Below are 23,836 nucleotides of genomic sequence, written 5' to 3'. Positions count from 1 at the left end.
GTTCTTTTGCTTTTTTGTTGGATGTTTTAGTAACTCTAAGGTTAGGAAAATGAGTTCTTAAAGAACATTTTGTACCTGTACTCCCTTTTAAGATACTGTATATTGCAGCACTGTTTTAAGGTATATGCTATACATTATGACAAAATATTTTATTGTTTTCTCTGAATGTTGCTCTTTCCAAGTTTCAAAAGGGCTGAATGAATTACATGAGCTTCATTGGCCATAAGGCTGTAAAAGAGACGTTAATATAGTTTTTCATCTAGCCCTGCTGTACACTACTGAGTTAGAAGATAATTCATGTTAATATTATAGAAGGAACTGGTTTAAACTTCAAAATTAAAAAAAAAACACTCATTACGTGTTCATACAAGAAACATAGTTCAAAAGGATTCCATGAATTGCGAGTGCTGCTGGATTTGCTTTTGTAGAGAAAATGAATGTGGTTTCAGTCGGAAATTGGTGATTCAAAAATCCCTTTTCAAAGTTGCTCATAGAGACATGTTTAAAGTTCATCAAACTAAGTCAAATTGCAATAAATGTGTAATTGTCACAAGGAAAATGACCATAGATGTCTACATATCACCCTCCAAGTTCTATTTCTATTACTTTATAGATGGAAATGTGTTCCGCTGAGAAACAGTCCAGCAGCATTGTTCATCACTGTCACCAAGTTTAGATTTTCAAACAAAGTATGGTCATTTCTTATTAACGGTTTGTTTAAATGCATGACCATTTTGATTAAACCTTGCAATTTATGGTCGTGTAAACACATCAAAGGAAGTTAAATTTAACTCTTGCTTGGTAGCAGAAGAAATGTTTAAGAGTACATTCAGTCTTAGTTTCCATTAAGTTGCTTTCCTGATGCCTTCATTTCCATTGCTGTTCTTCTGTCTGTACTTTTTCAGCTGCTAATCCTCTTTTTCTTTGTTTTTTTTCCTTGATGATATTTTCATGCCTTTTGCTTTTTCATTTTTACATCCTTCTATTTGCTTACTGTTTCCTTCATCTTGACCTCCACTGGCCCAATCACAAAATAAGCTTGGACTATTATATTGCATTCTCATATCAGGGAATTGTTGCTTATAGGTATGTGAATGCTACTCCTGTTTGGGAATAATCTCTCAGTTTGAAATGAATCAATACCATGTGTAAAATGGCTGTAAGTTTCAGATCAATGTGTGTAGCAATTGTAAAGTCATTTCCTGTGGCATAATTTTGAAGTTCAGATTTTGTATCTCAAACTGATTAGAATCAATAAGCAAATCTTCATGTGATTTAGCCAACAATTGAATTTAATTTGAAAAGCAAAGGAAAAATCTTTGTCCTTGAAAATTATGCTAATATAATGCAGTGCATAAATTAATAAAAGATCCTATGCTGGCTACAATATAATTATTCATTAATTTTATGATATAATGGGTAGAAATTAATATTTTATCAGAGGAGTGGCTTTATAAGTAATTGATTGTGCTTGTCCACATTTTGCGTTGAAATGTTACAACATGTAACCTATATTTTGCTCACTGTCTAAAAGAGCAGAAGTGAAACTTTTTTTTAAGCGAAAATAGGGAATCTTGCATTTCATCATCATTGTGATGGTTAACTCAGGTCTGATGTGGGTGTACCTTAAGTAATGAGTAAATTAAGGCAAAAATGTTTTCATTCAGAATATTGCTGTATTTTAAAGGCTTAAGTTGATTTTGTAATAATTTTCAAAATTACTCTCAGCGTGCTCAGAATGGTGCATTTCCAACTCTTGAAGCTTCATAATGTTCATGAAGTATACACCTGTTTAACAAGAACCACAACCCCTCTGCACCATGAAGCCAAAAAGCAGACACAGAAGAGAGTTCTCCATTAAGTGAGGGCACTATGTTGGTTTGGAAATAGTTTGATTTTCCTTCATTTGAGCTGTGTATTAATGGACCTTTGGATCCAATAGGAACATCTATGTTGTAAGGACTGCAGTGATTCAAGAAGACAGCTTTTCGTCACCTTATTGAGATCAGTGAAGGATCATAAATGCTGATCTAGTCGGCATTGCTAAGATCTCTAAAATGAATAAAGGGTCTTGACACCTTTTATAACTTCAGGAAGTTATACTCTTGTATTTTGTACTCTTGTGTGCTTGCGAAATCCATGTAGTAGTGATAAAAGTGAACTGTTGGTTGGCTGTTAGGAGGTTTTTAAATACTTTTTGAAAGATAAACATTAATTAAAACACTGAGAGAATTACTGCGATGACATCATTTGGGTTTCTTTTCCATTTACCTCACAAGGTTCCTTTTCCGCCATTACATCTTCAGTGCGCTGTGGATATATAAATGCAACATTCACGCCACTCCTCATTTTGATCTGTTCTAAAAGGAGGTATTACAATGAATGATCCTTTATTCATCATTTCCCCCCCACTTTCAGATCTGATCAGTTAGTGCTTCATGCCATGGGAATGAGATTGTGTGTGTTGTGCTTCACTGATGAGAGCCATTAATTTTTTTTTGGCATTACCCCAATTAAACTACTACCGTCTATGTTAATGTTCAAAATTTTGGAACTAATTTCATACAGATTTCTTGTTTTCCTCCATCCTTGTCCATTCTGTTGAGTGGCAAATTCCAGGATTGGATTCGCTATCCCCTTACGGTTCTACAATTAGTTGTCAGTGTATCTTTGATTAAAAAGTTCAAAGAGGGAATCATACCGTGGAAGAATAGCGTGCAGTGTTAAAAGTCAGCAAACAAATTTTTTCTACTTTTCTACACCATTAATCAATTTTATTCTGTGCTGCATTGCTCAACAGTTCAACAGTGACAGTATTTATATATTTTTTTACAAAGGTGCCAGATTGTGAGCAACACAACAAGATCCAGATAGTTATTGTGGTGTTTCAGCATGCCTTGACATGAAGTGCTAGGATGTGATTTATTGGCCGTTTTCCTATAAACTCTGATCTTGGGCAAGCTATTCCTGCAGGGACACTCAGTATTTTCCCAGAGGATAGAACAGAAAAACAAGTTAGGAAACAAATAATTCACAGCTATTTTATGCAGCTCTGATTGCTCACATACCAAATGGGTTTGGCAGTGATTATCCATTTAACCAATCAGCGGATGTTCTATAAAAACTTGGAAGAATCAGCAAAAGTTTAATTTATTTGATTTAAGTTTTATACAGAATTTCATGAAAATTGGCTTCTGTGATTCTATAAGCTAGCATTCTCTGCTGTCTGGAACAATCTTCACAATATAAACAATTCAACCATGTCAACATCAAAGTCAAAGCCTTAGCTGTTCTTTCTTTTCTCTTTATGCCTGGTATGTGGCCCTTCTCATCACTGTCTATATCAGAATGAATTGAGTGTCTCCCTGCCTTTGCTTATCTACTGGTTTTCATTATATCTTTCTCAACTTTAGATTTTTCTTCTTGCTCTGTTTCTCTGGCCTTTATCTCATTTTGCAATGTCACAGTTTGGCCCTTTTGAATGCTATTGACACATTGTGCATTACTGGAGTGGAAAAACTTCATTTCAATTCTGTATATTTCTTGGCACTGACTAAACTTTACATTTCAGATGAAAGCATAGAGCTCTACCTTTCTACCACCAGTGTGACTTTGTTGAGAAAACCATAATTCTTCTATTTAGTTATGGCAGGAAATATCTCAATTTGATGGGCTTGAACTATAAAAAAATAAAAAGTGAAAGTATTGGTAGGGTAAATGCTTGAATTTAAAATTTTGGGTATTGAGTAGCTGGTGCAGCTTTACATGGATAGAGTTGATAAAGCAAAAATCCTTTGCATCGTATTTCATTATTTCTCAGGGCATTGGAGAGCTTGGACACATACATGGAACTATGCTGTAGTGGCCATTACGGAGATTTGGCTGGCACCAGGGCAGGGATGGATTCTCAATATTCCTGGATTTCAGTGCTTCAAAAGGGATAGAGAGGAGGAGAAAGGGGAGGAGGGGTGGCATTACTGGTCAGGGATACTATTACAGCTGCAGAAAGTGTGGGTAATGTAGCAGGATGTTCTTTTGAGTCCGTATGGGTGGAAGTCAGGAACAGGATGGGAGCAGTCACTCTACTGGGGGTATTCTGTAAACCCCTTGGTAGCAGCAGAGATACCGAGGAGCAGATTGCGAGGCAGACTTTGGAAAGGTGCAAAAATAACAGGGTTGTTATCATGGGAGACTTTAACTTCCCTAATATTGATTGGCACTTGATTAGTTCCAAGGGTTTAGATGGAGCAGAATTTGTTAAGTGTGTCCAGGATGGATTCCTGTCACAGTATGTTGACAGGCCGACTAGGGGGAATGCCATACTAGATCTAGTATTAGGTAACGAACCGGGTCAGGTCACAGATCTGTCAGTGGGTGAGCATCTGGGGGACAGTGATCACCGCTCCCTGATCTTTAGCATTATCATGGAAAAGGATAGAATCAAAGAGGACAGGAAAATTTTTAAATGGAGAAGGGCAAATTATGAGGCTATAAGGCTAGAACTTGCGGGTGTGAATTGGGATGATGTTTTTGCAGGGAAATGTACTTTGGACATGTAGTCGATGTTTAAGGATCTCTTATAGGATGTTAGGGATAAATTTGTCCCGGTGAGGAAGATAAAGAATGGTAGGGTGAAGGAACCATGGATGACAAGTGAGATGGAAAATCTAGTCAGGTGGAAGAAGGCAGCATACGTGAGGTTTGGGAAGCAAGGATCAGATGGGTCTATTGAGGAAAATAGGGTAGCAAGAAAGGAGATTAAGAAGGGGCTGAGAAGAACAAGAAGGGGGCATGAGAAGGCCTTGGCGAGCAGGGTAAAAGAAAACTCCAAGGCATTCTTCAATTATGTGAAGAACAAAAGGATGACAGGAGTGAAGATAGGACCAATTAGAGATAAAAGTGGGAAGATGTGCCTGGAGGCTGTGGGAGTGAGTCCTCAATGAATACTTCTCTTAGGTATTCACCACTGAGAGGGAACTTGATGACGGTGAGGACAATATCAGTGAGGTTGATGTTCTGGAGCATATTGATATTAAGGGAGAGGAGGTGTTGGAGTTGTTAAAATACATTAGGATGGGTAAGTCCCCGGGGCCTGACGGAATATTCCCCAGGCTGCTCCACGAGTCGAGGGAAGAGATTGCTGAACCTCTGGTTAGGATCTTTATGTCCTCGTTATCCACGGGAATGGTACCAGAGGATTGGAGGGAGGTGAATGTTGTCCCCTTGTTCAAAAAAGGTAGTAGGGATAATCCAGGTAATTATAGATCAGCGAGCCTTACGTCTGTGGTGGGAAAGCTGTTGGAAAAAATTCTTAGAGATAGTATCTATGGGCATTTAGAGAATCGTGGTCTGATCAGGGACAGTCAGCATGGGTTTGTGAAGGGCAGATCGTGCCTAACAAGCCTGATAAAGTTCTTTGAGGAGGTGACCAGGCATAGAGATGAGGGTAGTGTAGTGGATGTGATCTACATGGATTTTAGTAAGGCATTTGACAAGGTTCTACACAGTTGGCCTATTCAGAAAGTCAGAAGGCATGGGATCCAGGGAAGTTTGGTCAGGTGGATTCAGAATTGGCTTGCCTGCAGAAGGCAGAGGGTCGTGGTGGAGAGAGTACATTCAGATTGGAGGGTTGTAACTAGTGGTGTCCCACAAGGATCTGTTCTGGGACCTCTACTTTTTGTGATTTTTATTAACGATCTGGATGTGGGGGCAGAAGGGTGGGTTGGCAAGTTTGCAGACAACACAAAGGTTGGTGGTGTTGTAGATAGTGTAGAGGATTGTCAAAAATTGCAGAGAGACATTGATAGGATGCAGAAGTGGGCTGAGAAGTGGCAGATGGAGTTCAACCCAGAGAAGTGTGAGGTGGTACACTTTGGAAGGACAAACTCCAAGGCAGAGTACAAAGTAAATGGGAGGATACTTGGTAGTGTGGAGGAGCAGAGGGATTTTGGGGGTACATGTCCACAGATCCCTGAAAGTTGCCTCAGGTAAATAGGGTAGTTAAGAAAGCTTATGTGGTGTTAGCTTTCATAAGTTGAAGGATAGAGTTTAAGAGTCGCAGGGTAATGATGCAACTCTTCAAAACTCTGGTTAGGCCACACTTTGAGTACTGTGTCCAGTTCTGGTTGCCTCACTATAGGAAGGATGTGGAAGCATTGGAAAGGTTACAGAGGAGATTTACCAGGATGCTGCCTGGTTTAGAGAGTATGGATTATGATCAGAGATTAAGGGAGCTAGGGCTTTACTCTTTGGAGAGAAGGAGGATGAGAGGAGACATGATTGAGGTGTACAAGATATTAAGAGGAATAGACAGAGTGGACAGCCAGCGCCTCTTCCCCAGGGCACCACTGCTCAGTACAAGAGGACATGGCTTTAAGGTAAGGGGAGGGAAGTTCAAGGGGGATATTAGAGGAAGGTTTTTCACTCAGAGTGGTTGGTGCATGGAATGCACTGCCTGAGTCATTGGTGGAGGCAGATACACTAGTGAAGTTTAAGAGACTACTAGACAGGTATATGGAGGAATTTAAGGTGGGGGGGTTATATGGGAGGCAGGGTTTGAGGATCAGCACAACATTGTGGGCTGAAGGGCCTGTAATGTGCTGTATTATTCTGTGTTCTATTCTAAACTGTTCTGGTAACAAGCCTAGATTCTGATTCAGAAAGTTCTGGCACAATATTGAAGCTATTGTATAATATGAATCTTGCCATGATACAGTGCAACACAGTCATAACTACACCTGTTCCTCCAAGTCTGTTTGTTTTAATACCACACCACGGTCTAAACGAGGTAGAAACAAAGTCATGAGGATAGCCAAGTACAATTTGATTAAGAGAATTCTTCAAGAAGTTTCCCTCTTGAAAACATTGAGGTCACGGTAAGTTTGCAAATGTAATGTTTAGCTTCCCAAATTAATAATCACTTTTTACTTGGATATGGTGTAGATGCATTCTATATGCTCATTATAAATTTCAACAGAGAAATGTGTGGAAAAAAGTAACTTGCATTTTTTGTAAACCTGAGCATGCAAATGGTAAGAGCATGTGTTTTTGAAGCTGTGAGAAGAGAGCTTTCAGTACTGGGTAAATAACATCAGTTGTGCAAAATAATTATGTGTCGCTATGCAGATGTTACAGCAGTGTAATATCTTTGTGTCAGTGGATTTTATACTTAATGCACCAAGTAGAACAAAGTCTATCCCTATTAGTTTTTTTCAGCGTTTCTTCTCTGTATATTTTCATAGATACATGTACTGGACAGACTGGGGTGAAATTCCTCGAATTGAACGAGCTGGCATGGATGGGAGTAGTCGCTCTGTCATTGTGGACTCTGATATTTACTGGCCAAATGGACTGACAATTGACATTGAAGAACAGAAACTTTATTGGGCAGATGCAAAGCTGAGTTTTATTCATAGATCCAACTTGGATGGTTCTTCCAGGTAACTTTCATTCAAGCATTTGTCAGTTACACTATGTTTCTAATACAGTTGCTTTGCAGTGCTTGTTCTGATATACTGTTCCTCATTGATGGCTTGTTCTATTCAAAATAACTGCATTGTAGCTATTTAATGTAACTGAAAACACATTTTTGCAAATGCGTAATGTTTGAAATAAATTGATACGTTTCCTGTTGCACTGTAATTTTAATATTTATAGAACATCAGACTTTCAGATCGAAAATATTTCACACTGTACTTTTTACTTATGTTATTTCCTCAATTTGAAATAGTTATCTCTCTGCTTTTCATTATTACAAGTAAATTTCTTTCCAGATTGTGTAATCTTCAAAGGCCATGTAAAGCCACATCCCTACTCTAAAATCTTCCTAAGTTGACTTTGTTGATTTTAGAGGATTAAAAAGGGTGTTAATTTTGATCCAGAATTTGTAGGAAAATATCCCGTGGTATCTGGTGAAAATGCTGGCTTGTGGTGTATTGGCATCAGCATCAGACTTTGAGGCGTGTGGTCCCGGGTTCGAATCTGGCCAGCTCCTTGTATACTTTCCATCTGTTCTGGGTTAGTTGTCGAGCTAACAGCCCGGCCTCATAAAAAACAGACAAATGCTAATGAAACGGCAAGGTTGCCGCCCGATGCGCCACAAGGCCCAGAGAGGAAGAGCAATCAAGAGAATAAGAAGTGTTAGTCTTCAGAGGAACCTGAGTGTCCTGAGTGATCACAGAAAGTCATCATGCATGTACAGCAAGCAATTATGAAGGTGACAGATTATACAATGTTTTCTTCATGAAAGTGAATTAGAGTACAAGAATAAATTATGGGATCGCAATCTCAGGAGTACACCCTGTGCTACGTGCTGGTCAGGAAGGAAATAGGAAGGTTAATGTGCGGCTAAGGAGCTGGTGCAAGCGGGAGAGATTTAGGTACATGTGTCACTGAACTCTCTTCCAGGGCATGTAGGACCTATATAAGAAGAACAGGTTGCACCTAGACTGGAGGGGCCTCAATATCCTTACAGGGAGGTTTGTCAGTTCTGGTCAGGAAGGATTAAACTGGTGTAGTAGGGAGCATGGGAACCAGAATGGTAGATCAGCAAGTGGAGAGATGGAGGGGAAGGTTGACATCAGATCAAGTAAGGAATTGGAATTGGTTTATTATTGTCATGTGCACTGAGAATCAGTGAAAAGTTTATTTTGCATATTGTTCATACAGATACACAGTGCCTATGAGGTAAAGCAATAACAATGCAGAATATGATGTAGCAGTTATAGAGCAAATGCAGTGCAGGTAAACCATAAGATGCAAGGACATAAGGAAGTAGATTGTGAGGGCAAGAGTCTGCCTTATCAAACCAAAGAACTATTTAATGGTTTTTTAACAGCAGGGTAGAAGCTGTCCTTCAGGCTGATGGTATGTGCTTTCAAGCTTTTGTAACTTCTGCCCGATGGAACAGAGGAGAAGACGTTATGTCTGGGGTGGGTGGGTCCTTGATTATACTGGCTGCTTTATTGGGGCAGCGAGTAGTGTAGACCAACTCCATGGAGAGGAGGCTAGCTTCTGTGATGTGCTGAGTTGTGTCCACAACTCTCTGCAGATTTTTGTGGTCATGTGGAGAGCAATTGATATATTAAACTATTATGCATCTGGATAGAATGCATTGATAAAAATTGGTAAGGGTTAATGGGGAAATGACAAATTTCTTTAGCTTCCTTGGGAATTGGAGATATTGTTGAGCTTTCTTGGCTGTGGCGTTTACTTGCTTGGACTAGGATAAACAATTAGTGATGTTCAGTCCTAGGAACTTGAAGCTTTCGTGCACTACATCCCCACCAACCCCCCCCCCCCCACCCACCCACCACACCACCACCAAATGCCCAAACTCCCATGGCCTTCTGATGTCAATGACCAACCCCTTTGCTGACAGTTTATCGGCTGGTATCTCTGTTATTGTGTGAATACACTGTTTATACAGGGTGCCTAAGACTTTTGCACAGAACTGTAGTATTTCTACGGATTGCTAGCAAAATGTATTGCCCCAGTTAGCCAGAGTAGTATGGAAATAGTTAAAAAGGGATAAAAAAGACAAACCTAACAATTAACTCAAAATTACATATTTAAATGACATACAGAACACTAGCAATACTGCAGCAATACTCACAAACTGTGTATTAGTTCCTCAAAGTTATTGACAGAGGAATTCATCCAGTGCATGCTGCTGTATTCTTTTGATTGACTGTAAATGTACAAAGTCAGTACGGACACCTCATGTAAGTAATGGACTGCCTTTATATGATGATTTTGATTATTGCATCCTCCAAATCTTGATTTTCATTGTTACATTTATGATGATTGTCAACACCTTCAAATTCTTTGTAGTAACTTGTTGAAGTAGTGAAATCATTTCATTTTTACCCCTGGCCATTTCTGGCTTCTCCAAACCTGAATGCATAAAACCACAATGAGTGAAATAGTTCTGAATTGTCGTTACTGCTTATTTATCGCCAACTATCACTGACAAAAAATGCTGCATTTTGAACACAAGCACATGCAACTGATGGTATTTAAAAGCTGATCACTGTAAGTGTCTAATGGCCATGCAAGGTGCATACGACAGATGCTAGTCAGAAACTGTTTGGCAACAATCTTCTACCCAGCTGAATGGCATATTATGCAAAATGAACAAAGGGAATATGTTCTCAATTTAGACTTTGCGCGTTGAGTTGTCCCAAATAAACAGCTGTCCCAATTAACTAGAATACATCGTGTATGTGTGTGTGTGTTTATATATAAGCAGGTTAATTCACTTAGTTTGGGTATGACACAAAAATTGGTGTAGAAGTAGATAATGAGAAAGGTTGGCTAAGGATATAGACCAGTTGGAAATGGAGTTTAAACTAGGTCAGTGTGAAGTGTTACATGTTGCAAGGTCAAACGTAAGAGGAAAGCATACAGTAAATGGCAAAGTGGCAGGACCTTTAGGAGCATTGATGTACAAAGGAATCTTGGTGGGGAGAGGTGAGTCTGTAGCTTTATAGAGGGGTTGGGCAAACTTGGATTGATTGCTTGTTCTGTAGTGTTAGAGGCTGAGAGGCGACCTGAAAGAAGTAGATAAAACTCTGTGAGACGTGGATAGATAGTAGATCATCAGTGTGCCTTTCCTAAAGTTGAAATTTCAAATATTAGAGGGCATAACTTTTAAGGTGACAGGGACAGTTTGAAGGAGATTTTCAAGGCAATTTTTTTTTTACACTGAGAACAGTAGGTATGGGGAATGTGCTGCCTGGTGAAGTGGTGGAAGTGGTATATATATATATATATTTGGTCTCCTTTCTGAAGGAAGTATATTTTTGCTGTAGAGAGAGTACAGCAAAGGTTACCAGATTAAATCTTGGAAAGTGCAGGGTCAGTGGGGGGGGGGGGGGGTGCGGAAGAAGCTACTTCTAACATGTTGAGTGTGTGTATTGGAACTCCTGTGCCCACTCGCTGATGGTAGTCATGAGCAGAGGGCATGTTCCAGATGATGAGTGTCTTTAATGATGAATGCTGCCTTCTTGAGGCATGCTTCATGAAGATGTCTTTAATGATGGTGCAGAGGTTTGTGCAGCCTTTTTCAATCCTGCATTTTAGAAAAACTTCTTCATCTAGGGAGTTATGGAGGCTTAGTCATTGAGCATATTCAAGACAGAAAGCATAAATCCTTGGATATTTGAGAATCAAGGAATATGGGCTTGAAACAGGGACATGGAAGGTCAATTTGAAAAAAAAAATCACCCTTGAGTTTATTGAACAGGGTAGTTATATGAAGGATCAAACTGCCTACTCTTGCTTTTATATTTTATGCTCTTCAACATCTCCATTATGCCTGCAGAGAACATCCTGATGTCGAGCCTCAAACCAAAACATTAATAGATGCTGCTTGAATCACAGAGCTCTTCCAGCATGAGACAAAGAGACTGCACATTCTGGAATGTGGAGCAAGAAAAGAACTGCTGGAAGAGCTCAGTGGGTCAGGAAGCATCTGTGGAAGGACATGGACCGTTTATGCTTTGGGTCAAGACTTTTCAACTGGACAAAGATAGAGAGAAGATGGCGAATGTAAAGAGGTGTTGGGTGGGGGAAGGGGATGCATCACAAGTTATGTCATTGGTGGACCCAGGTGAGGAGAGACGAATGGAAATAGTGACTGAGGCTCGGACATATTTTGTGAAGAAAACAAAAGACTGTGGATGATGGAATTGAGGGGGAGTGATAGTAGAACTGGGAACCAAATTGGGGGTGGTAGAGTGGGGAGGCAGGAACTGTATGAGGAGCGGCCCAGGTAGGAGGAGTGGTGAGTGATGAGCAGATGGAGTGGTGAGAAAAAAGGGTGATAAGGTGCTAGGATGCCTGGCAGGGTGGTGTAGGAGAAGGGAGAAAAGGGATGGTGGGGAGCAAGGAACCAGAAATTGTAGAGTCAAGAGTTCATGCGGCTGGATGATGGCCTTCAGGCACTGGAGGAGATCGAGGACAGGTCAATGACTGGGAGCTCCAGATGGCGATGGTTGATGAAGCAAAGTGGTTGCCAAGTCTGTACTTTGTCTCACCAATGTAGTGAGGCACATCGAGAGCCCGGGATGCAACATGAGGTACGTGTGGATTTCTGCTTCACCTGGAAGGGCTGCTTAGGGCCTGGATGGTGGTGAGAGAGGAGGAGCGGGGACAGTGCTTTACCTCTTATGGTTGCAGGTTAAAGTGCCTGGAGATGAGGAAGGATGAGTGAGCAAGAGAATCACAGAGGGTGTGATTCCTACAGAAAGCAGTGAGGAGTGGAAGAAATGGCTGCCGATCCCCTGAGATGTGACTTTGAGGAAGACCATGAGCCCTCAACCGCATCTCTTCCATTTTATTCAGGTCTGCTCTTACCCCATCCTCCTGACACCCTACCAGGGATAGGATTCTTTTGTCCTCACTTACCACCCCACCAGCATCCACATCCAGCACATAATTCTCCAAAACTCCCGCGCCTCCAATGGGATCCCACCACCAAACACATCTTTCCCTCCCCCCACTTTCTGCTTTCCGCAGGGATCACTCCCTACGCAACTCCCTTGTCCATTCATCCCTCCCCACTGATCTCCCTCCAGGCATTTACCCTTGCAAGCAGAACAAGTGCTATACCTGCCCCTACACCTCCTCCCTCACTACCATTCAGGGCCCTCAACAGTCCTTCCAGGTGAGGCAACACTTCACCAGTGTGTCTGTTGGGGTCATATACTGTGTCCGGTGCTCCTGGTGTGGCCTCCTGTTTATAGTGAGACCTGACGTAGATTGAGAGACTGCTCTCCATCCACCAGAGAATCCAGGATCTCCCAATGTCCACCTGTTTTAGTTCCACTTCCCATTCCCATTCCGAAATGTCTATCCATGGCTTTCTCCACTGTCGTGATGAGGCCACACTTAGGTTGGAGGAACAACACCTTTTATTCCTTTTGAATAGCCTTCGACCTGCTGGCATGAACATCGATTTCTGTAACTTCCAGTAATACCCCCCACCTCCCTCTCTCCTTTACCATTTCCCATCCCCCTCTCACTACCTGGCCATCCCCTCCCTCTGGTGCTCCTCCCCACTTTTCTTTCTTCTATGGCCTTCTGTTCCTTTCACTAATCAACTTACAAACACTTTGCTTCATCCCTCCCCTCCCGGTTTCACCTATCACCTTGTGTTTCTCTCTCCCCTCCCCCTGGCTTTTAAACCTACTCCTCAACTTTTTGCTCCAGTCCTGCCGAAGGCTTTCGGCCTGACATGTTCTCTGTACTTTTTTCCATAGATGCTGCCTGGCCTGCTGAGCTCCTCCAGCATTTTGTGTGTGTTGCTGGAATTTCCAGCATCTGCAGATTTTCTCTTGTTTGTTGAGGAAGAACATTACAGTTCTCTGAGAGTCTGTCTTTACCAGTGCAAAATTATGCCTTTCTTATGTACAGCATATTTGCTCCGTCTGGTTTTGTGCTATGTAATTGCATTTCTGATCATAGGAATGTCATATGTTATTTAAACAAATGATTGGCCAGCCTTTTCTATGATGAAATGTGCAGGCAGGGTAACATCCCAGTCCCCCTTGTAGGCAATTTCGGCTCTTAGCGCTCTAGGAAGAACCAAAATAATGGATTTTACAGAAGCCTTGCTTCAAATTGATCAAAGGCATCTCAACCAGAGAAACTCAACCTCTGCGTGGGCAAACAATAAAATTAATTGCAGTGCTGTGTGCAATACAGGGAGTTGAGTTGCAGCAGCATGACAGAATGTGGGTGAGCATCTGTTCTTCCATCTTCAGCTGCCAGTCACACCAGCTTGCAAAGGAAGGCTGAATAGTTTTTTAAATTGCTGCAGCAAGGAGAGCAATTTAAAGACTGGGGTCACAGACTGACTTTTAAAAATATTGATTCTGACCTGGACAGGATCATGTTTTCTCATCCCAGTTACTCATTTCTTGGAAGATGAAGATGAGAACAGAAGTGGAATATAAACCAGGAACAGACAATACAGCTGTTGTGCTAACTCTTCTACTTAACCAGACAGATGTTGTGTGATCCATTATTTTATCGGTTATCTTGTCTAGTCTCTTAATGTGCAAGAATCGTTTGACTTCAGCCCTAAATATAGTCAATGATAGAATATCCACTGTCCTTCAGGAATCTAAAAGAATGACAGCTATTTAAGTAAAGGAGTTTCCCTTCATCTTGCTACCTATTACTACCACCTTGCCTTTCTTCTATGGTCCACTATCTTTTCCTATTAGATTCCTTCTTCTTCAGCTCTTATCCCTTCCGAGCTTCTTAATTTATCCTCCCTCCCCCACCCACCTCCCCCCTCACCTAGTCTCCCCTATTGCCTGCCAGCTTGCACTGTTTTTCTTCTCCTCAATTCTCATTCTAGCTTCTGCTGCCTTACTTTCTGGTCTCAATGATAGGTCCGGGCCCAAAATGTTGATTTTTGATTCCCCTCCAGAGATGCTGCCTGACTTGTTGAGTTCTTCCAGAATTTTATATGCTCCAGCATCTGTAGATTTTCTTATTTTATGATCTCCCTTTGGACTGCTCTTTCTCTAATGGAGTCAATCTTGTAATGCTACACTTTATTGCCCTGGAGCTAACTATGTCCTTCCCTGGGTATAGAGGAAAGTCTTCACACAGAATTCCAACTGTGGTCTCGGAAAAATCTATCCACTTGTAGCAAGACTTCCTTAACTTTTCTAAACCTTGTTTACTTTTTAATTTTTTTGCTCTCTCCCTGCCTGGTTACCACTTTTTGCTTCATGAACCAGCACATGAAGATCCCTCTGTAATTAAAGCAAAACTATCGTAGGGAGCAACTATCATGAGTAAACAGAGAAATTTTCAGTTCAATAGTCTTTCATTACAAGATGCTACTCTGTAGATATTTATGTCATCCATATCCCTTTGTACATTTTCTTTGTCATTGGCAAATTTGTCATTGACACAAAATTCTAGCTTTGTGTCATTGACAAATCTGTTATATACTATCTTCTCATGTAAATCACTTTTTTAATGGGAAAAAGGTAAGAACAAATGCTGATCAATATGGCACATTACTAGCAACCATCTGCCAGTATTCCTGGTTTCTTGTTTTTGTTTGTTGTCCTTTACCAATCCTCTACATTTTAGATGCTACATTAAATGCTACATTTTGCCTCATTACCCAATACATTTAATAATGTAAAATCATTTTGCATGGCTTTTTTATATTTACCTGGACTGAGGCTTTATAAGGCACTGGTGAGGTCTCACCTTGAGTATTGTGAACAGTTTTGGGCCCCTCATCTTAAAAAAGATGTGCTGGCATTGGAGAGGGTCCAGAGGAGGTTCTCAAGGATGATCCAAAGAATGAAAGGGTTATCAAACGAGAAACATTTGATAGCTCTGGGTCTGTACTCACTGGAATTCAGAAGGATGAGTGGGGATCTCATTGAAACCTTTCAAATGTTGAAAGGCCTGAACAGAATAGATATGGAAAGGATGTTTCTCATGGAGGGAGAGTCTAGGACAAGAGGGCGCAGCCTCAGGATAGAGGGTGCCCTTTCAAAACAGAGACGCGGAGAATTTCTTTAGCCAAAAGGTGGTGAATTTGTGGAATTTGTTGCCACATGCAGCTGTGGAGGCCAGGTTGTTGGGTGCATTTAAGGCAGAGATTGATAGGTTCTTGATTGGACATGGCATCAAAGGTTACAGGAAGAAGGCCAGGAATGGGGGTTGAGGAGAAGATTACAAAAATGTATCAGCCATGATTGAATGGTGGAGCAGACTCAATAGGCCAGATGGCCTGACTCTGCTCCTATGTCTTATGGCCTTATGGACTATATCAAAATGAACTACGTTATCTGTGTGGACTTCAGTGAAGCTTTTGACAGTTATACATGGGAAATTTGTCCAAATGATAACAGCCTAGGGGATCCAAAGGAACTTGGCTAATTGGATTTCAAATTAGACCATAAAACCATAAAGCATTAAAGCAGAATTAGGCCTTTCGGCACATTGAGTCTGCTCCACTATTGGATCATGGTGGATATATTTTCTCTTTCAAGCCCATACTCCTACTTTTTACCCATAACCTTTGACACCCTCATGTAACACGCTGTAAGGTTTCACTGTTAAGGCTAATGTAACGGCTTCTATGTAATGTTCCAGTGCTAAGGAAATGGTTTCTCTGTAGCAGCAATGTTTGGGTTATGGGTAGAGATAACGGGGCTTTGGAATGCAGGGGTTAGCCAAAGAGGAAATGTTGTTCTTTCTTGTGTGTCTGGAAGCTGAGTTTTTCGCGGTCTTTTGTTGGGGAGTATTGGAGAGAGTTGGAAGACCACCGGACAGAGTGGACACTACTGAGGAGTTGAGGGTCTGAGGGCTGGCTACACTCAGAGGAGGTTGATGAATAACCATATCATTGAGCTCCAACAATGTGCAGTAGACTTTTTCCTTAATAGGGGCACTTTTTAAAATTTTCTTTACTAACCCTTTATTCAGATTAAGATTATTTATAAAGTTCAATCATTTAATTGCATATGGTGTACTGTCTGATATTTTGTGGTGCGGATTTGTAACCGGGCAGCGCATCACGCAGCATCCACGCAAATAAGATTTCTCAGTTTGGCGGGGCCAGGAGTTGTTTTCCCCTAGACGAACACATGCTGGCCGAGCCTGAGGGTTACACTTAATAATCAAGAACCAATCTCCACTTTACGTATACCAAATGATTTGGCCTACAAGGCTGTCTGTGGTTATGAATTCTACATAGCTACTGTTCTCTGGCTAAAGAAGTTCCTCCTCATCTCTATTCAAGAGACATCCCTCCATTATGAAGCTGTGTATGTTTTGATCTAATTTTCTCACACTATTGGAAACATCCTTTCCATTTCCAATCTATCCACCCCTCTTAATATTTGGTAGGTTTCAATGAGATACCCCTTTCATTCTTCTGAACTCCAGTGAGTGCAGAACCAGAGCCATCAAACATGCCTCCTACGTTAACTCTTTCAATCCTGGAGTTATCCTCACACACCTTCTCTGGACCCTCTCCAATGCAAGCACATCCTTTCTTAAGTATGGGGTCTAAAACTGCTCACAATACTCCAAATATGGTCTGACCAATCTCTTATAAGCATTTCATCCTCATATTCATATTCAGATCCTCGAAGTGAATGCTGGCTCAGCATTTACCTTCCTTACTACTGACTCAACATCCTTTAGGAAATCCTGCTCTAGGACTCTCAAGTCCCTCTGCACATCTAACTTCTGAATTTGCTCCCCATTTAGAAAATGTCATTTCTTCTACCAAAGTGCATTACCACATCTGCCCCTTCTTTGCCCATTCTGCCAGTCTGTCCCAAGTTCTTCTGCAGACTGCTTGCTTCCTCAACACTACCTGACCCTCCACCTCCCTTTTGAATCATCCGCAAACTTTGCCACAGAGTCATTAATTTTGTCATCCAGTTCGTTAATATAGGAAGTTCAAGGGTTTTTTTGTGGGTGGAAACCTGTGACTAGTGGTGTACTGCAGGGATTGGTGCTGGATTCTGCTATTTGTTTTATACATTCAGAATCTGAATCTGAATGTAGGAGGAATGGTTAGTTACTTCAAACACAACGCAGGAATTGTCAGTGTTGTTGTTAATGAGGAGGATAGTCCTTGGTTACAGAATGATATTGATGAGTTGGTAGATGGGCAGAGAAATAGCCAATGGAATTTAATCCTGAAAAATGTGAAGTGACACTCTTTGGGAGAACTATTAAGGATACTTAATGAACGGTAGGACCTGAGGATCAGAGGAGACTTGTCAGAAGATCCTTGAATTCTGCAGCACAGTTTGAAGGTAGTTAAAAAGACAAACTGAAGTACAGAAAACAAAAAAGTATTCCACACTTTTAAAAGTTCAGCAGAACTCTTATTAGGAGAGTGCTTTGAGAATGAAATACATATACCTTGAATATTTTGCACTAATTCCAAAATAGTTGGAAAACATTAGTCAAGGAAATACAGTGCTGGATGGTGAGCACATTGCAATAGATTTCTTGTTAAATTTGGAGTATTCTTCCCCTCTCCCAGTTTTTTCTTCACCCTCCTCCCAATACTAACTCTCACATACCTAATGATCCTTAGTCTTTTTTATGATCATAAAATTGTACTAATCACAATTTTGTTATAATGCCTCAATTGAATTATCCTTTCAATATATTTTCATATGAATGCTAAAACTTGTTATTCATGTAGATAGATAGATACTTTTTCATCCCCAAGGGGAAATTCAACATTTTTCCAGTGTCCCATACACTTATTGTAGCAAACTAATTACATACAGTATTTAACTCAGTATAACTATGATATGCAGAGCAGTAAATTTCAGAAATATGATTTTGTTGTCCTTTTGTGCTCTTGTACTTTATAAATTTTATGTGATAATTGTAATGCTGAGATTTGAGTGAGTGTAATCTGCAAAGCCCATCTCAAACCTTTATTGAGTTGTTACCTACACCGCTCAGTGCCTATTCCTGGCTGCGTCTCCCTGGTGCATAGGAGCAGTGGCATTTCATTGGTTTTCTTAATGCTAGGCAAGCTTAGGTTTGCCGTGACTCAGGAGAAATAAACTTCTCAGTGGCAAGGTTTTGATTATATTTCTCATAGAATTAGGCATTTAATGGCTGTGCCACAGCTGTTAATTCTGTTGCATGGCAATGACTTTAATGAAATGAGTTTTTGGAAGAAATTTAAATTGTGTTTAAATATTATATCAAATCACAAGTAAAACATGATTCAAAGGGGGATAAAGAGATATTGACTTGCCATTAGAATTTACTGCTCTGTTGGAAGGGGAAAATGTTCCTGAACCAACTCTCATGCTTTCTATTGTTTCATACTCAAAAGGATAAAATTTGATGAAATTCAAGTGTGGTCATAGTTATTTTCATTTAACCTGTCAGTATGACTGCCTTTTGGGCCATGAGCAATTTTTTTTCAGGCAAGTACATAAGGCAGCAAACTGAAAACAGCATGAAAATCTTGCAATTAAAACTATTAGTTGTAACAACATACCAATGTATTTATACAAATTGCTCCCATATGTTAAAAAGGCTACAGGGATTTATCTCAACAGTCAAAAGCATTAGCAAAAATTGTTTTGAATTTGAACTTCATGGATCATAGCAAAAACACAAAAGTATTTCTCTTTTGGTCAACCAAGTGTTTGGCACGCACGAAAACCCGTCACCTCGTTTGAATTTCCTATTCAAGCTGCTGAGGAATCTACTTCTACCCACTCTTTACATAAGAACACACCCTTCTTCAGGTTTAAATTAGTAAAGTCGAGAGTCCTCAAGTGTATGCAGGAGTATTTTTGAAATTAAGCTGGGATTGTATTGGTACAAATTGTTGTTGAGCTTCATACATCTCACCTGGCTAGAATTAACCAACTCTTGAAATTGTCGTCAAGTTGGCACCGTGATATGTTTTTGTCTCAATCTAAGTGGCCAATTACCAACAATGCCTTGAAATACAGAATATGCCTCATTACAAATCTCCCACAGAGAAAAGGCTGAAGGATATTGGTGCTAGAGCTGTTTACCAGTTAACGGATGCATGTAGTAAAAATAGGCCTTTTCAATCACATTGCTTATGTTGGTGTGGTGTGCAGTCAATTGCATGCCCAGATAAAGTAACTGCTTATGTGTGATGCATATGGAAGTGGATTTATGTATCCTTTATGGAAAGATTTGGAGCAGTGTTTTATAAACACAAGTTTCTATAGATGCTGGAATTCTGCATTGTTGAGCCAGTGTTGTGCCCAGCTTTCTTATACCACAATTTTCTTAGATTTGAACAGAGTATGTGGGCAGTGATATAACTTATAGAAATAGGTCTTGTATTTTTTTTGGAGAAGAAATAAGGTTAACCTGCTGTACTATATTTGTCTTTAATTTATTTGTCTATATTTAACCAGGCTAAACTTCAACTTTTAAGGTCAACAGCTAATTAATCTCTACAGTCACCTTCAGTGAATGAGCACCATTGTCTAGGGAAAGCCTGTGGTCTTTCATGCCCTTATACACACTTTCCTTGCTTACTTGCTGGCATTTAAAATGGCATTTTATGGACCTGTTGCACTTCAGAGTCAAAATTACCCTTACCAACTCATTCTGCAATGTTACCATTTTTAACAGCTTTCACATAAGGATTTGACTGCTATATTGCTCTGTCAATTAGTCATAGGATTCCTCTTGTTAATTTTGGTGGTTAGTGCAGATAGATAAGACCGTAATACACTAGGATGGGGCATGTGCTTTTTTTTGTGGAACGTACTCTGTATGAAGTAGTTTCTTGCATGTGGACTTCTTGGAAGTAAGAACATCAGTAATTTATGAGTCAAGTTCCAGTGACATGACCTTAATTTACATGGAGATCCAGCTTGAAAATTAAGTTGATAAATGTGAAGTGCCTGACTAATTATCTTGGTTGATTGGTCTTGAAAGGGCCTTTTGGTTGACACATTCAATGTTTTGCAGGCATGTTCGCAGCCCAGACTGAGAGGCCATTTTGGGGTATTCAGTACTTTGTTCCATGATTTGAATGTTCTTTGTGTACTCATTGATGAGGAGAGGTTACTTGTGCAGGCTGTCCCTGAGTAAAGAACCCTGACTTATGGATGAGCTTCCATTATATTACGTTTGTTCCTGCGAAAGGCAGGACTACTTTCATTTCCCTCTCCACTTTTAATAATTGTTATTTCTTATCAGTCTTATGTGCATTGGGCGCCATTCATTACAATACTGTGGTGCTATGGTTACCATATCAAGTGATCTTTTGTGTTTTTTACCACCTGTGGAAAAATTCAACTTACGGGCATCTGTGAAAACAGAATCTGCTTTTTACTGGAGGATGATCTGTAGTTTGCCTTTAGCTTTTCAAATGGAAAGTGGTGTATTGATAACTTGAACTGTTTTAATGCTGGAAAATCTTGGGTAGTCTCTTTCTGTTGCAAAATCATGACAGCCTAAAGTCAAGAAATCCATCAGAAAATTGAAAAAAATATGGCCTATTACCACCTGTTTGTGGAACAGTACATTGAGGAAGGGTTCTTCTAATGGCTGAAAATGGAATTATCTTAATAGCATGCCATCAGCATATAATTCTATTCAACATGCATGTGGATTTGTTATTGAAACTTTCAGTCATCACTCATTTCCAGAAAATTATAAACATTATAAGAAATATGAGTTCTATAACTATCCCAGTGATTAATTTAGCTGAACAGAGGCACTTAGCAATGCTGTGGATTTGGAATATTATTATAAAGATAGGCAATTAAGAGTCTGACATATCATGAACCTTGGGGAGGAAGATAAAGCATTTGTCTAGTAATGTGCTTAATAGCCACAACATAACTGCTGACAAGTACATAAGAAAATATAACCCATTTGTGGAACATCACATGCAGGTGTAGGTGAAAAGAAAGTTAGTTTACAATTATTTTTACCAATATTGTATATTGCTGAAAATTTAGGTAGTTGCATCACTGCTCAAAACAGCAGGAAAAGTAAAGCAATAAGTTACTTTAACCCCAAATTGGGTTATGGATTGTCGTTCACCTTGGAAATATTTATTTTGTTTGCATTTTAATTTAATTGAAGAATCGTTACCATCAAGAATACGTTCAATTTTTTGTGCTTGTGATTTGTAAGTTCTAGTACTGCCCAAACCTTATCTTGTATTCCCCATATCAAACAAGTATGAAATGTATTTAAGTGACTGCAACACTGGACACCATAAACTTGAAAAGACTTCAATTTGATATTGGGTTTCTTGATCTATCCCAGAGAGGAAAAAAAAATTAGAATCCATTCTATTTAACTTTGATATTCTCAAAACAGAATAGAGAATCCAAAGTATGGTTTGGGAGTGGTTGTCCAGTAACATGAAAGAATGGTTTCTTTGGCATGGTTACCTGCCGTGTATGTTGAGCACGAACATGCTATTCTTTATATAACCATATTGGAATACTAATTGGATAGAAGACACATGGGGTATGCCTGCTTTTCAGCAAGGTCATAGTCTAGATCATTCATTCTGAAAGAAAGACTCGGTAGATAACTAGGTTAAGGGCTCTGCCCTGCAGGTAAGCCGCACCTCTTTGCATATTTGCATTCATTGAGAATAGTAGTTTCTCTTTGAGGTTGTTAAAAGATATTGATGTGAGCTGAGTTTATATCACCAATGCTGATTTTGTTATATTGTGTCTGGGTAGCAATCTGATGGCATGAACATCAATTTCTCTAAGTTTCAGTAACTTTTCCCCACTCCCCATTTTCTCTTTTTCCATTCCTCATTCTGGCTCCCCTGTTAACCCTTCTTGCCCTCTCATCACCTCCTCCTACTGCTCCTACTCCTTCACTTACTCCCATGGCCCACTGACCTATCAGATTCCATCTTCTTCAGTCCTTTACCTCTTCCACGAATCACCTCCGAGCCTTAATCCCATTTTTCCCCTCACCTGGTTTCACCTATCACCTGCCAGTTTATACTGCTTCCATTCTCCTCTCTTTCTTATTCTGTTTTCTTCCCCCTTCCTTTCCAGTCTTGGTGAAGGGCCTCAGTCTGAAAAGCTGACTGTTTATTCCTCTCCACAGATGCTGCCTGACCTGCTGAGTTCCGCCAGCATTTTGTGTGTGTTGCTGTATATCTCCAGCATCTGCAGAATCTCTTGTGGTTATGTTATAGAACATGGAACAGTACAGCACATGAACAGGCCTTCAACCCACAACGTTGTGCTGAACTAATCAAACTAATGATGCCTAATTAAGCAAATATCTTTTGCTTGAACATGGTCTATACCCCTCCATTTTCTGCACATTCATGTGACTGTCTAAGAGCCTTTTAAATGCCTCTTCCATATCTGCCTCCCCCAGCACCCTGGCAATGCCTTCCAGTCACCTGCTTTTTCTGTTTAAAAAAAAATTATCTTGCCCTTGCCGCTTTTTCTCATTTGAACTCACCCATCCCCCTCCCCTCCACCTTAAATTCATGCCATTTAGCTTTGGACATTTCAATCCTGGGAAAAATACACCACCTACACCTCTCATAACTTCACAAACCTCTATCAGACCTCCCCTTCACCTCTGCTGCTTCAGAGAAAACAACCTTAGTTTGTCCTGTTCTGCTTTTCAGTGTGTATTCAACCTTAAGGCCAATGTATGAACAAACGTGTGCCAAGCACATTTGGCTTGAATTCAGAAGGATAGTGTCATTGACTTATCACTGGGCTATTGCAGAGATCAAGTTTAGCCACACCGCTGTTGAATAGAAATAGGTCAGCATGGCTATCCCATTAACATCTCATTAGGCAGAGCTCAAATGCCATATAAATTTGCTGACGACACAACTAATGTTGGCAGAATTTCAGATAGTGATGAGAAGGCAGACAGGAGCGATATAGATCAGTTGGTTGAGTGGTGTTTTAGCAACAGCCTCGCACTCATCGTCTCTAAGACTAAAGAATTGATTGTTGACCAGAAAGCTTAAGACAAGGGAACACACACTAATCCTCATCGAGGGATCAGAAATGGAAAGAGTGAACAATTTCAAGTTCCTGGGTGTGAACGTCTCTGATGATCTATCCTGGGCCCAACATGTTGATACAGTTACGAAGAAGGCATGACAGCGGCTATATTTCATTTTGAGTTTGAGGAGATTTGGCATGTCACCAAAGCCACTTGCAAATCTCTGCACATGTACCATGGAGAACATTCTAACTGGCTGCATTGTCGGCTGATGTGGAGGGGCCTCTGCACAGGATTGAAATAAGCTGCAGAAAGTTGTAAACTCAGTCAGCTCCATCATTGGCAC

The 23,836-nt window shown here is 40.2% G+C and overlaps 1 protein-coding gene across 2 annotated transcripts in view; it reads left to right on the top strand.

The window, feature by feature from the left end:
• Positions 1-23,836, top strand: part of LOC132397298 (low-density lipoprotein receptor-related protein 5-like) — a 235,999-nt gene that overhangs the window by 77,116 nt on the left and 135,047 nt on the right. For both annotated transcript variants that reach the window (XM_059975886.1, XM_059975885.1), the window contains exon 3: positions 7,242-7,439. In XM_059975886.1, the coding sequence (XP_059831869.1) occupies positions 7,242-7,439 (198 nt within the window). The remainder of the gene's footprint in view (positions 1-7,241; positions 7,440-23,836) is intronic.

This window comes from Hypanus sabinus, chromosome 7 (assembly GCF_030144855.1).
Source record: "Hypanus sabinus isolate sHypSab1 chromosome 7, sHypSab1.hap1, whole genome shotgun sequence".
Classification (NCBI taxonomy): Eukaryota; Metazoa; Chordata; class Chondrichthyes; order Myliobatiformes; family Dasyatidae; genus Hypanus; species Hypanus sabinus.
The sequence above is the reverse complement of the archived record's forward strand: the minus strand, read 5'-3'. Positions and strand labels throughout refer to the sequence as shown.